At 36.8% G+C, this 15,538-nt stretch overlaps 1 protein-coding gene across 3 annotated transcripts in view; it reads right to left on the reverse strand.

Annotated features, from left to right (window-relative positions):
• Positions 1 to 15,538, reverse strand: part of GABBR2 (gamma-aminobutyric acid type B receptor subunit 2) — a 520,678-nt gene that overhangs the window by 119,039 nt on the left and 386,101 nt on the right. For all 3 annotated transcript variants that reach the window (XM_027451831.3, XM_072034868.1, XM_072034869.1), the window contains one exon: positions 14,021 to 14,143. In XM_027451831.3, the coding sequence (XP_027307632.2) occupies positions 14,021 to 14,143 (123 nt within the window). The remainder of the gene's footprint in view (positions 1 to 14,020; positions 14,144 to 15,538) is intronic.

A 15,538-nucleotide genomic window follows, 5' to 3' on the forward strand; every position in this document is an offset into this window, starting at 1 on the left:
ATTAAACAATCCACAGAGATTCAGAAGATTTGGAATAAAGTGATATATTAAGTACTATGTATGCTAAGGGGTAGTACTGCTTCTTAATTGATTCTGTCCATAAGTACGTCAACACCAGCATGGTAGAACCTAAATCAGGGCCACCTGCACAACAGCATTACTGGAAGGTGGAGGAGCATTTAAAAAACTCATGTGCTTTTCAGGGCACAGATGCAGTTCTGGAGGCATAAGAACAAAGGCAGTTTTCAAAATAGACTTTAGGGTGACTCATGCCATTGTAAAGCAAAAAGTCCCCAGTTTTAAAGCTTTTTTCTTTACCATGACTGTGGTTAAGCACTGGAACAGGCTTCCTAGCAAGGTGATTGATGACCCATGCCTGCCTGTTTTCAAAAGGCTTTTGGATAATGCCCATGGTAATGTGCTTTAACTTTTGGTTAGTGCTGAAGTGGTCAGGTGCTTGGATTTGATGATATTTGAAGATCCCTTGCAACTGAAATATTCTAATATATGTCACTGTAGCATTGCTAATGCTTATTGATCCCAATAACAATATGGTAACACCTATTGTGTGTTTCTTCTCTTTTCTCCAGAGAGAGAATTTACAGCAGGATGTTTTGAAATACTAAACCATATTTGTAAACACATTTTGTCAGATAGTTATGCTGGAGAAGACTAATTCAGAAACAAACCTTGCTTTTGAAAGAGTGAGTAGATTTGTAATAATCTGCAGCATTTGTAGAAGAGCTCATTCTAGTGTTTGGCAGATCCCCCCAAAAAAGGCTTTTACCTACTTACATACATACAATATATCTGATTTTTTTAGAGTACGCTATTCAGAGAAGAAACAAATGTCCTTTCTGAAACTGTAAACATTTTTTACATACGCAAGATATAGGCAGCCAAAGGCCTTGACTTAATACTGTATGAGAAGTCCATGCAGAGAAGGCCTAAGGCACTTGCAGTAGATATTCTGTATTGCTACTGTTTTATTTATTTTATATAGTTTTCAAAATATCTGTGTTTTCATAGACATTCTATTGGTGTTTTGCACATTATAAGGTATAAATAACTAATACTGCATTGCTTTGCCAGGGTGAGACCAAGGTTTAGATACCAATATGGCATAGTATTATTGTACATGGGTGCTGTTCATGGGTGCTGTGTCCATAAGCTTGCTCAGTGAATAAAGGTATGGTTTTAAAAGAGTACCAGAATACCCACAGTGTGTCTTTCAGTGTCAATCTATTAAACATTTGAAGGAACAAAGGAATATTCATCCCACAACGAAGCATTAATTACATTAGACAATTTATCTCAATAGCTGTTTTAGAATAGACCTTGATGCCTTCAGAGAAGTCTGGTAGATTTTATTGGTCTCTATTGCATTCTCAGCATAGAATCATAGAATCATAGAATATCCTGAGTTGGAAGGGACCCTTAAGGATCATCAAGTCCAACTCTTGACACCGCACAGGTCTACCCAAGTTCAGACCATGTGACTAAGTGCACAGTCCAATCTCTTCTTAAATTCAGTCAGGCTCGGTGCAGTGACCACTTCCCTGGGGAGCCTGTTCCAGTGTGCAACCACTCTCTCTGTGAAGAACCCCTTCCTGATGTCCAGCCTAAACTTCCCCTGCCTCAGCTTAACTCCATTCCCGCGGGTCCTGTCGCTGGTGTTAATGGAGAAAAGGTCTCCTGCCTCTCGACACCCCCTTACGAGGAAGTTGTAGACTGCGATGAGGTCTCCCCTCAGCCTCCTCTTCTCCAGGCTGAACAGGCCCAGTGCCCTCAGCCGTTCCTCGTACGTCTTCCCCTCCAGGCCTTTCACCATCTTCGTAGCCCTCCTCTGGACACTCTCCAACAGTTTCATGTCCTTTTTATACTGTGGTGCCCAGAACTGCACACAGTACTCGAGGTGAGGCCGCACCAGCGCAAAGTAGAGCGGGACAATCACCTCCCTCGACCTACTAGCGATGCCGTGCTTGATGCACCCCAGGACACGGTTGGCCCTCCTGGCTGCCAGGGCACACTGCCGGCTCATATTCAACTTGTTGTCTACCACGACCCCCAGATCCCTCTCTTCTAGGCTGCTCTCCAGCGTCTCATCGCCCAGTCTGTACGTGCAGCATATTCTTGGAATAATTCACTATGCTTCGTTTAATCTGTGTCAGCATATGTTTCCTGACATAAGCACTAAAATCTGTCCTTCTGTATACAGTGGTGCATGTTTACAGAAAAAAAAAAAAAAGGGAGAGGAGAGGAGAGGAGAGGAGAGGAGAGGAGAGGAGAGGAGAGGAGAGGAGAGGAGAGGAGAGGAGAGGAGAGGAGAGGAGAGGAGAGGAGAGGAGAGGAGAGGAGAGGAGAGGAGAGGAGAGGAGAGGAGAGGAGAGGAGAGGAGAGGAGAGGAGAGGAGAGGAGAGGAGAGGAGAGGAGAGGAGAGGAGAGGAGAGGAGAGGAGAACAAAAACAAAGAGATGTCATGGGGCTAGAAAGGGCTGAACATTGAATGTACAGGACGGAATGCCAAAAGGAAGATTAATCAGTTCCTTAATTCTGTTTTCTGGGAGTTTTTCTTAATCAGGCTTTGGAGTTGGAAGGAAGGAAGAGTTTTCCTGTCTGTTTTGCTTCTGATAATAAGAACAACTCAAATAACTGACAAAACAGCAAAACATGTTCCTGTCTGGATTATAATGTTTCTAAATCTTGACACTTAATATTCAGTTCAAGTAAAATTATGTCCAGAGATTCCTGAGAGATTTATCTCTGAAGGAACAAGGAAAGCATGTGAGGAGATGAGCTTCTAAGCCCTTGCAAGTGTGGCATTGCTGAATGAATGCTGAAATATCCTAAGGCTAGGATGCTGCTATTTGGTAGTCTAGAGATGACTACCAAAAAGCATCAGTGTGGTCCTTTAGCAAATCTGTAGTAGTTTGCAGCTTTCTTAAGGGAACATAAAAGCGATATTATGTTTGGATCTGGGTTCAGATTTCAGAGGAATAAATCTGAATGAATGGATCCTATGTATTCAATGTTTAAAGTGAAGAAATGCCACTGGGTCTACCACATACTATCATATACTCAGTGAATGAACAAAACTATCACAGTGCCTTCTGCATGAACCAGTCAGGTATCATTGATACGTGATATGTCCCATGCTCTTAATGCTGAATAGGTTAGGAATCATTTACTGATAGTCTCATGCTATACATAGCAATTTCAGTAGTGCTGCGACCAAAAGCAGTAAATGACTGCTTTAATCCATATTTACTTAATGACTATACTAGGGTTAGATAGTTGCCATCTGATTTCCTGTCCTCAGATAGTCTTTTCTCTTAGGATTGAACATTATACCTTGAAATTCCAAGAGAGGAACAATAGTTTGGACTGCCAAATACAATGGAAAGGACGGGTCCTATTGGGTACCTTTGGTAGTTGAATTCTCAGAACAAGAGGAGCTAGAGCAAGGTGTTCCTGAAGCAGCAGAAATGTACCAGAAGTATGATTGCATAGCAACAACACAACAATAATTATATACAAATGAACCCAGTGTCATGCTTCCACATTCCAGAGTAATATTTACATTCTAAGAACCATAATTTTATACTAAAATCAGATTACTCAACAGCACAAGCAGGAAAATATGCAGACAAAACTTGAGGTTAATTGAGTGTAAAGATTTATGAGGAAAGTAGTTAAGGTGAGTGGGAAATATGATGATAAATATAATTCAATTTCAGTAACTGTAAAGCCATTTTCACTTAAAAACAATGGAACAACTTATGCATTTTCTAGGGGTCTTAATTAATGCATGGAAATGATCCAGGAATCATTTTGACAGTAAAACCCAAACTTCTGTTTAATAGTGTATGACAGTGAAAAAGAATATACAAAACATAAGGAACAGAATGAATAATAGAGAAAATTATTATTACACAGATCTTCTGAAATATGCAATATTAGTCATTATAGCTAAAAAGGATGCTTTAGACTTTCTATGTCACAGGAAAAAATGCTTAATAAAAGTAAAACTGTCTACCAAAGAAAGAAGAGAAAAATAAGGATGTGTAGTAAACACACATGAAATAATGACGACTACTGCAAAAATATGAGAATGATACTTTGTTGTTTTTTTTTCTAGAAGAAAAATAACGCATATTCAGTGGACTTAAAAGCAACATTTTCAAAACTGAAAAAGGAAGTTTTTCACACAGTACATAATTAGCAATTACAATGAATTGCAAAAAGTTAGCAAGAGTTAAAAAAAAAAAAAACACACACAACAGACATCTATAGGATTAAAAAAAGTATTCAAATAGTGAGTGTGTACAGCATTGCTGTAAGATATATACAACCCAACCCTGCATTTGAAGCCCCTATTTATTAGGAACCATGGGCAAAAATTTAAGCAGGACAGATAAACTCTCATTTGTGCACTATGCATATCTAGCATCCACCTCTGAAAGCATTTGTGCCAGCCACTGCTGCAAACAAACCGCTGAACCAGTTGGATTACAAATCTGGTCCATGATAGTGGATCCTATGTCCCTAAGGTTGGAAAGTAACATTTACTGGGAAGTGAATAATGGAGCCAGAACTAAAACTGCAATTGCTTACTGTAGAGGAATAAACACCAGCAAGCCTCATTTTATTAAGTAGCCATTCATTCTGCCATTTTGGAACTGACCCTGCCCTATTTCTTTATTTTTGCCAATTTGATATCTGTTTCCATGGAAACACAAGTAGAACTAGCCACCAGCTGAGTCAATCTCAGCTGCTGGCTCCCAGTCCTCACGTTTTGTTCCGTTTCCTTGGAAACTGATGTCAAATCAGAAAGACAAGTAAAACAGCTTCTGCTCTTTAATATTTACTCTTTCTTTGGACCTGCTCTAGATCCTCTGGGCCAGCGGAAGGTTTACAGCTGACTTCCATGGCCATTCATTTTTGTCCTCTCTGGCATGGCCGCCAGCCACCAGTGGGCCCCAGCAGATGCAAGTAAGAGTTCTCAGTTTCAGCTACTGCTGGTGGGCCGCCTGCTGTGAGCTAGAATGGTAGGGTTTGAAAGCAGGCTACAGATTTAGGAGACATTTGGCTCTCACCGTCTGTAATATTTCAAATTGGAAGGGAAGAAATTAAATTTATTTAAAAAATAGTAGGGGAAACAGATGGGCTTAATGATATTTAGAGAACAAATTGACTAACGAGCTCTGACCTGCATTAGGCTGAACACCCCCAGAAACTACTTCAGCCAATTATATACTTCATTTCATAATGTACATTTGACAAAGTTCTCTCTGATCCAGCTGTTAGCTGACTGAATAGCCCAATAGCACAATGTAAACAACACCCCTAAACACATCTGCTTATGCATATGTGCATATGTGGAAAAAGACCATGATCTGATTGTCTCAAATCAGTAAAGAATCTGCATAATTCTGCTTGAGTACATGAATTAGAACCAGACATCTTTACCAATACTCCCACGTTTTCCTCTTGTGTATACAGACATACACACATGCTCTCCTCTGTATATACTTTCAGGGCAGAGTATTTTCCAGTTCTTTCAGTAGCAGCGTTCATGACTGAAGACAATTATTAAAGGAAAAAAAAAATCATAAAGAAATGCAAAAACAATTAAAAATAATATTAAAGGATATGAAAAAAAAAAACTAGAAAAGCATTCAGGTTACTAATCTAGGACTTAAGTACAACTTTGTGTGAAAATGGTACTAGATACACAGCTTTTGATTTTATATCAATATATTTTCACTTAATTTTCACTTATTTTTTGTTTAAAAGCACACAAGTAAATTAATTCCACAGGACAGAAGTCTGTCCTAAAGAAAGTTTTTATATTTGGTGGCCTCTGCTCTTAGTTAACTGGTCTGCTAGCATACATCATTATGCTCTCCTTAAACATACTTTTACCCTTTCTTTCCTTTCACACCTAGTGTATGAACTCCTTTTTGAGTTTCCTTTACATCACATCTTAGTTATGTCCACACAACACTCACTGAGAAGCAGCCTGGCATTACTACCTTGAATAACTTTTAGAATCGTATGTTTAGTTGAATTCACCTACAGTCCAAATAATATTTTTGGAATTTTCATTTATTCAGGTACTATGATTGGAGAAATCTCACAGAAAAGACATTATGACACTCAGGCACAACATTTATTCCTCCAGTCTAGTTGCACTTGTATCCCTCTACCAAGAAAATACTCAACAACATCTTTGTGCACCTGCAGAATTGTCAGTAAGATAACACTGATTTTGTTCTGGATTAGTTATTTGAAAGAAAACTGCTAGCGATTTTAGTTGTTTAAAGTCAAGCTTCTTCAGTCTTAGTCAGAAATGTAGAATGAACAGTTTACTTAATCTGTATGTGTGTTTCCTCTACTTTAAATAAAAATCTAAAATCTCATCTTCCACTGTATCAGTAAGACTTTGCATAGCAAATGAGATAATAATCTCTAGGTTTGCTGCTGAAGTTATAATTAGAAAAGGCTATTTTACCTTACGAGCTTAATTCTCAGAATTGTTTGGGAGCTGGTGTCTTCTCTAACAAAGCATCAGCCATGCTACTTCATGTCAAAAGCGCATAGAGCACTTGCTGCAGCTGACTGATAGTTAAGTCCTGACAAACCAATGCTTCTGGTTTAAGGGCATGGACAAGTTCTTCAAAAAGACAATACTAGGTGTGGTGGATTGACTCCAGCCAACAGCTAAGCACTGGTGCAGCCACTCCCAATCCTAGTGGGACAGGAGAGATAATAGGAAGAGCAAAAGCAAGAAAACACATGAATAAAGGTAGGGGCAGTTTAGTAAATGAAAGAAAGAAGGAAAACAAACAAACAAGCAGTGATACAAAGGCAATCTCTCATCTCCTCCCACAAGACCAATTCATAGCTTGTCTCTGAGCAATGACTCTTTGGAATACAACCCCTGCACTTCCTCTACCCCAGCTTCCATTGCTGAGCACGTGTTACTGCTGAGCATGAGTTGCTTGGCATACTGTTGAGTGTATGGTGAGGAACATCTCTTTGGCTAGTTTGAGTCAGCTGTACAGGTTGTCCCTTCCCAATCTCTTGTCCAGCCCCCAGCCTATACTCACTGTGCAAGCAGAGTGGTAAAAAGAAAACTTTGAAGCTGTACAAGCACTGATCAGTATTACCCCCGAATACTGGTGTGTTATCAACACTATTAGCCACAAATCCAAAACACAGCACTTTTATGAGGAATGTTAACTCCATCCCAGACAGAACCAGCACACAAGATCACACAGAAAATATTTTCTCTGCTGTGTTTTATGACTCTTTACAAATACTCCTTAGCATGTCCTAGCACTACATGTTTTGATTGCTACTGTGCATATTTTCATGGAATTTTATAACACCAGTGCCTTGTTCCCACATAGCACTGAAGAACTCAGAATGTAACATTTTTTATCCAAACTCAGGACTATTTTACTTCATATACAGCTATATCACTTCTTTCTAAAATATGACTGTTAGTAATTCCTTAGTTCTGTTTCCTTGTTGGAATGGATAAAGTTTTATATCCATTTGAGGGTTTCTATTTTTCCATGGCTAGTTAATGGCTCTCCATGAGAGCCTTTGATGAAAGAAATTGTCAAGTCTTTTTTGGAGACCTAGAAGGCTGTGTCATTTTCTGTTCACATGCTTGCTGGCTTCTTCAAAGTACTTCACTGAGGTTTTGAATCATATGTTCCTCCACAAGTGCCATGTCAACTCTTCCTCAGTGTAGCATATTTATCTCTAATTCCACTCTTGATTACAATTTTTATCAATTGGCCTGCTACAGGCATTAGCTTAAAACTTTGAGGTTTCTACTCTGTCCTGAAAACATGACAAGACATTTGCAACTTTTCTTTCAGATATCAAAGCAGTTCTGAGCTAATAATTATGTATGGCTGCCAGTAGTTTCACTACTACTTCCTTGAATTTCTTTAAAAAGCTTGGGAGAATATAATCTGGTTCTAGTGATTTATTTGTGAATAGTTTGTCTATTCCTACCAGAAACTCCAGTCCCTCTTCAGTGAGTTCATCACAAGGGTTCTAGCATAGGAATCTCCACAAGCTCTTCAACAAATACTTTTGCTGAAAAAAGCAGCAAAACAGTCATTTAATCATTCTATATGGCCTGTTTTCTGCAAGTAATGCTATTATATTCTGATCAAATATTATCCCTAAAGATTCTCTGGCAAGCTTACTGTTCCCAATATGTAGAGAAAGATTTATTATTCATTTTTGTGCGTTTTGCAGGTTGGTTTTAGCCTGCTTTATTGTGTTCTACATTTAACCTACCAGAATTTATGATCCTTTCTATTTTCCTCATTTGGATACAGCTTTGTTTTTTTTGAAGGATGTCTTCCTGCTGTTTAGTCATGCTGAGTTTCTTCTTTTTCAAGTCTTACTTGACGTTTGGCATGCATTTACTCTGTATCTCCAGTATGATATCCTTAATAATGTCTAGGCCACCTGCAAAGATTTAACTCTCTAGGGTGTCCTCTTTAGTGTCTCTTTAAGAGGCTTCATCAGTTTTATGTTGTTCCCCTTTCTGAAGTTGAGTATCACTCTAATGATTTTTTTTGGCTGTTGTTGCTTCTTCAAAGCTATTGAAGCTAAGCAGGCTTTATTTGTAGCTACAGAATAGCCCTTCAAATATCAACACTTCGCAACAGATTCTGTATGCTATTCAGAATGAAATCAAGGGTTAATTCTCTCTTCATGGGTACTCCTATTTGTTCAAGTATGAAGCAGTCACTGCAACTAAATAAGTTAGTCTGAGTAGCACATTCTGATGTGACACTTGTCCAGTTTACATGTGCATTTTTTCTCTTGCAATATTTTCGATTCCCTCAGTATATCAATGAAAGCTGATCTTCTGACTTTGTGGTTAGTAGCATGTGGTTGATAACATAGTTAAACATTTGAAAGGTATAGGAATTCCATCTCACTGACTGATTGATTAACCTGTTAATCTGATTTTATTCCAAGTTTTATTTAACAGACAGCACTACTCTGCCACTGCCATGGTCTACTCAATCTGTCCTGCTTATTGATATTTTTATTATAGTAATGTCCTTATGTAGAGTTAGACATTCTCAGTTGGGCATTCTTAGTTTCCACATTTTATCTCTATATCAATGCTAGAAGCCCATACTGAATGTGTCTCATTGATCTGGTTTCTTCATCTGTATCTTCTAAAAGGGCACTTTTTTTTTTTTTCTTGTTTATTACCATAACGGGACAATTCAGTGTGAAACCTTAAATACTTAAAACATTCTAGAAGATATCAGAATGAATTTTTAAATATTTTAAAACATTTTTATATTTTTAAATATAAAAAATACAGAAAATATAAAAAATATAAGTATTTTTATATTTTTAAACATTGACAATGTTATCATATGGTTGCATAAAAGGAAATATCTCATGATAACTATATAACTAGTACTAAGATATAAAGGAATGCAAATGTTGCTATAAACAGATAAACAGATTTTAAAATTTTACAAGAAATATTGTCATCTTTTCTTGAGTCTAACACTAACATCTTTTTATCCTTGAGAACTATAAAATCTCGTCTATCTCCCCTAGTACACAAGTTTGTGTTTGTTAAAAGTTATTACTGGTTACCTTCTAAGGCCACAGTCATTCAGTTTGTGCCAGTGTTACAGCTATTTGTGCTGAGAAAAGACAGGCCAGTTGCAAAAGCTCAAGGTAAACTGTAGAATTACTATAGCATTATATTATGAGAGAGAAGTGTGTGTGATTGCATGTCTACACAAAGACTTACTGAACTGTATTAAGCATATAATTGGATTATGACACGGCTGTTGCACGGGGAGAAGTGACTCTGTAAAAGATTTTGTGATTTCAGACTTGTGGTTTCATTCCACAGCAGGTGTATCCATGAGCAACTGAAATGAGAGTGAACTGGTTTCTTACCTATTTTTAACTTGTGGCTAGATTCTCCAAGTCTAACTGTGAAGAGCCTCTGTATTTATGATGTTTGCCTTTGGAAAGAGGAGTAAACTCACTGAAAACCTCCTCTTAGTGGAGATGCTACCAGAACCTCTCCTCCATACAGCTGACTGTATAGCTGATCTGTAGTAATGCTAAGGCCTTAAGAGTTATACCACCTCTGTCAAATTTATCTGAAATTGGTTGCTTCAAAATTTATTAGGCAATAGAAATAAAAGGTACACAAAGAGCACCCTTGCGTATAGACATTGCTTTCTTAAGAAACCAGGAAAAATCCAAGATGCTTTGAAGAAGGAAATAGACCCCTACCAGTGGGGCAAAACTCTTCCACAGCCAGCAACATACATAGAAGAAATGGAATTCCTGATGGCTTTCAAGCCCAAGAACATGGCGGGTAAGACAAGCAAGAACGTCTTCTAGTTCATATTACTGGAGTAAGTTGGTCTGACAGAAACAGTCAAAACCAGATCTTATCTTTGGAAGCAATTCCAAATTCCAAATTCAGCCTAGGAAGAAACTAATGAGAAAAATGGCTGTTGATCTCTTCAGTGGTCTGTAACATCAGCAAAAGAAAAAGTATTACAGAGGATGCAACAAGAAGTCTTATGAGGAGCAGCTGAGGGAGCTGGGGAGAAGAGATCAGGGGTGACCTTATCACTATCTATAGGTACCTTAAAGGAGGCTGTAATGAGGTGGGGATTGCTCTATTCTCCCACGTGCCTGGTGACAGGATGAGGGGGAATGGGCTAAAGTTGCGCCAGGGGAGGTATAGGTTGTATATTAGGAAAAACTTCTTTACTGAAAGGGTTGTTAGGCATTGGAATGGGCTGCCCAGGGAAGTGGTTAAGTCACCATCCCTGGAGGTCTTTAAAAGACATTTAGCTTTAGAGCTTAGTGATATGGTTTAGTGGAGGACTTGTTAGTGTTAGGTCAGAGGTTGGACTAGGTGATCTTGGAGGTCTCTTCCAAGCTAGATGATTCTGTGTGTGTGATTCTGTGTGAAGGAAAACAGGTGAACAGAAGTAGCACTACGGGTTTTTCTCAATGCTGTTTGAAAACGAGAAGCATTTTATGTCAGAAACTGCTTTTGCAGGATGTGAGAATCAAGCCTACAGTACTCTATACAAAGAGTGTAGGAGAAATCTTACCGTTCCTCTGTAGGAGATCAGAATATAGCTACAGAACTTTTAAACCTGTCTCTGCCTTTATCCATAGCCTGTTTGTCTTTATACAACAATTTTTGTTGTCTATATATCGGATACTGAATAACTGTCCTACTAATGGTTGGAGGGACTGGATTAAGACTCAGTTATTATAACTGTTAACTTGGCCTCTTACAGCTTTTGTAGATGTGCATTTCACAGGGAAAACTGATGTTCAGGGTCATGACTGCAGAGACCAATCTGAAAGATGACAGATCAAACATCCCAGTTGTTTTCTTGCCTCTGTCGGTGTATAGAGTCTTCATTCCAACAGAAGCCCTTTCACTTCCCTTATATTTTTACATATAGACTGCCCATCCTCAGCTTTAAGACCAGGATACATTCAAATTAACCATTTTGTGAGTAATTCCAAACAACAAATGATACTGTCAATTTTTAGGTTCCTCATTTTGGCTATTTTGACTGACATGTTTATGAAGACACAATTAATAGAAGACCACCTGAAAGTCAAATTTTCACAGGCCAAATGCAGAACTTTCACATAGGGAGCCAATGAGTATTCAGTTAAAACCTCACTCAAAGTACAAAGTAACTAAAATAAGTGATAGTGTTCAGATCTTTGGAGCCTACATTTTGTTCAGTGTCTATCACTTGGATCTACTCTAACTGAGAAGAAGTGTTCAATTAAAATTATTTCTTAGAAGCATGTGGGACAAGAGATATATGTGACATATTTTCATTCCAGAATGAAAAGAGGAATACTACTAGAATAGCGTGTACTTTGTGATAGGTATTTTCCAAACACAAAACCCAATACCTGTTGAGGTACGCTCAACTAAAGAATTCACCATTGTAGAATCCATTTAAAAAAAATACATTTTTTTTTTTTTTTTACTAAGGAGATTCTGGGATCTGAAAAGGCCAACTTCAGGAGAGAAAATTGCAGTTCACCTAATTGCTTATATAAGATAAAAACATATGTACAATATTATAATTTGCTTCATAATACTTTTATTTTCTTACCTCCCCTAGTCCATTATCCTAAGAAAACATTCTGACTAATTTACATGGCAAACAACTCTAACACTAAGTTTTGGTCAATTCCATGTGAGTATTCAAAATATTATATGTTTTTATGTATGCATTCAGTGAATGTGAGTTTTTAAAATTTTGAATGGGCTTACACAGTTCCCAGGGGGGTTCCTATTGTGCAGCCCTGTGGTCTAGACAGCACCAAACATGGAGAAAACATACACCATGTTTTTAGCACTATACAATCCACATTCAGATGTAAACTGTAGTCTTTGAAACTGCAATTAACATTATTTTTCAAACACATTGTATTTATGGTTTGATAACCTCACAGTTGCTGCTGCTGTCTACGAAAATTTCAATCTAGTGATTCTGCTCAGGTCAGATATCAAGTCCATTAGTTTTGTCTTCTCTCTGTTCAGAGGAAAGAAGAGTTCTAACCCACTAAAGCACTGAAATTACCATTATTTCAGTTGGATTTTATGATTACTTGTAATATTATGTTTGGTTTTATATGGGCAGTGAAACAGTTAACAACACTGACAATTGAAATTTCATCAATTGCAATGTAGTTGGAGGTAATGAAGTAAACAGGGTTATTGGCAGAGCTTGAAACAAGCTCTGCAAATGTAGGGCAGAAGTGTCTGCACAAGACAAATTTCAGTTACGTTTTCCATATTTATTGACAATCAGAATGACTGAGGAGTCTTCAAAAACAAGTTCAAACTCCAGGGAATGATTGTGAAAGCTCTTTTCAGACTATAAAATGATTTCTTGAAAGGTTTCCCTTGCAGTTTAGGAGACACCATTTCAGAAATTATATTCCAATAAGAAGTAAAATCTTCTCCTAATAAAATTCCAGAACTGCACTGTGAAGTAGGAACAAAGGAAAACCAATGGAACAAAGTATCATACTTCTTTGAAATATTAACATCACAAGAGAAAAAAATATATATTTTCTTTCTCACTGATTGTCAAGTATTGGAGAATAGAATAATACTCCTAGATTATCCTCATATAATCCACTATTCAGATGTCACCAGTTTCCATGTTGGAGGTTATAAACTCTCAAACTCTGCCAATCTGCATAGCGATAGAATGCATTTTTATTTTATTTTATTTTTATTTATTTTTTTTCTGGTTCTGTATTGTTACTGCCATATTTCTTGCTGAGAAACCCTCCATGTCCAGAAATTCTTTTTTTTTTTTTTTTTCTGTTCTCTTCTATTCCATTCTGTTCCATTCTAAACCTTTACTAGAAACTTACCAGAATGCTGGAAATTGTGTACAGGTGGCATTAAGCTATTATCTCCTTCCTAACAAAATCTCTAGCATGACCTTTCTGGGAATGACATTAAAATAGGAACAATCAGTATGTGTGTTTGCACATGCTATTACTGAAAATAAATATAACAGTAGGAAATATAAATCCTGAGCATCTCCACAAAGAATGCCATCTAAGCAGTGACCTCTCCTTCACTTATCTTGTATGAGCTCTTACTGAAATCTGCTAATGGGTTCTGATAATCTATTATTTATTGCAACAGACTCTAATAGAGAGTCTTAGCAGAGAAGTCTCCTGTGCTTACAACACTTTCATATAAAATCAGAAGTGCAAAGAAATGTGGCACCTTCAACTACAGATAGGATTTCTTTTGGTTGCAGTTGTTCCATTTCTAAGTACATTTAAAAATAGAACCTTTCTTCCCCTCAAATATGCAACATGACCTGTTTTCATGTAAACTAATGTATATCGCCAGGTTCTATAGAAAGCTGTAGATATGCAACCATGAGTATTAGTTGGGCGTGAGGACATACCTCCATGTTATACTTTTCCACTGTCCTTCTCAAAGGATCCACAACCTGCCAGCAAATCAGGATGCAGAGATCAATCAGTAGCATCCCTCCAACTATCACCAGTAGCTTCTGGTCTTTAATGATCTGGAGAGACAAAAAATAAAAAAAAAAAAAAAAAAAGGGAGAAAAAAAGGGAAAATCCCATGAGCCATAGATAGATCCCTGTACAGCTTTACTCCTATATAGGGAGAAAAACACAATTTGCTAATAAAAAAGTATTTTAACAATGAATGAAGAAAAGTTTCAGAAATATCAAAAGATGAAAGCAAGAAGACACAATTATTTTAGTTTGTTTCATGGTTGTTAGAAGTATCAAAAGTACATTCAGACTTCTAAAGACAAAATAAAAGTTTTCCTAAATATTGATATTGAAGTCCAGGTGTTATATTAACTCTTAGACAAAAAAAAATAAATAAAAAGTATATTTTAGAGATCCACTATTATATTTATTTATGCAAATGTGGAAAAGTGTGACATCTCAGAACACCAGGAGTTGAGCAGGAAATTAGTCTTCACTAAGATTTACTGTGTTCACTTTCTCATAGCCTTCTTGGATCTGGAAAACATGTTTGCAAGATATTTAAACATAAGTTGGTTTTGGAGGTGTGGGTTTTTCTCTATGTATATAACTCTTTCCTGTTTTATCTAGGGAACGGAAAAGGATGATGTATTTTGATGTATTTTTTCTATTTTACAATAGTGAGAGGCTTTTATGCAGATTCTACTTAGAGCATGTTTTTAATTTTACATGAATTTTAGATTAAATAAGAAAAAAAATGCTAATAGGAACAAGCCAAACTATGCGTTACAGTCTTGTACAGCTGTATACAATCCCTATATTATTTCTACTCTTACACAAATAGCAAATCAGATAAAATACACTATAAGTGCATTATTTAATTTGCAAAGTTGTAAGTGTGTTTAAAATACCAGGCTTAAATGATTCTTGTGCCTATGTTTCTGTTTCTTTAAATGAACTTATGCTTCCGTTCCTAATGAACACTTGTACAATATTCAAAAGGTATTACCAAATTGTTTTAACATGAACAAATCCACATACTTTTCCGTAATTTTCTTTCTTAGAAAGAGTTGGTTTAATCTGAATGAAATATTCAAAAATATTAAGTCTGAGAGGCTTAAAAAAATGTGATTATTTCAGTTCAATTTGATAAACTTGTTAAGATTTTGAAAATGCTTTACAAAGCCAGTAGTGTCAGCTAATCTTAATATAGGCTAGACTGCTATTCCTGCCTAGAATAAAATTGTATTTGCATTGAACTCCTATCAAGCTTAAGGAAAGGATAAAAATAAATACAATTTGAAATAATGCAAGAGATTTAAAAAAGTTGTTTTTTCATATTATTTAGAGAGATACATTCCTGATTTTGACAGAAGTTTCTGCAGTACTGTACACCACTCTATTAAACTGCTAGTTTATTTTGTGATACATTTGGAGTAAATTAAGTGTAAAAATAAGGC

This window comes from Anas platyrhynchos, chromosome 2 (assembly GCF_047663525.1).
Source record: "Anas platyrhynchos isolate ZD024472 breed Pekin duck chromosome 2, IASCAAS_PekinDuck_T2T, whole genome shotgun sequence".
NCBI classification, from domain to species: Eukaryota; Metazoa; Chordata; class Aves; order Anseriformes; family Anatidae; genus Anas; species Anas platyrhynchos.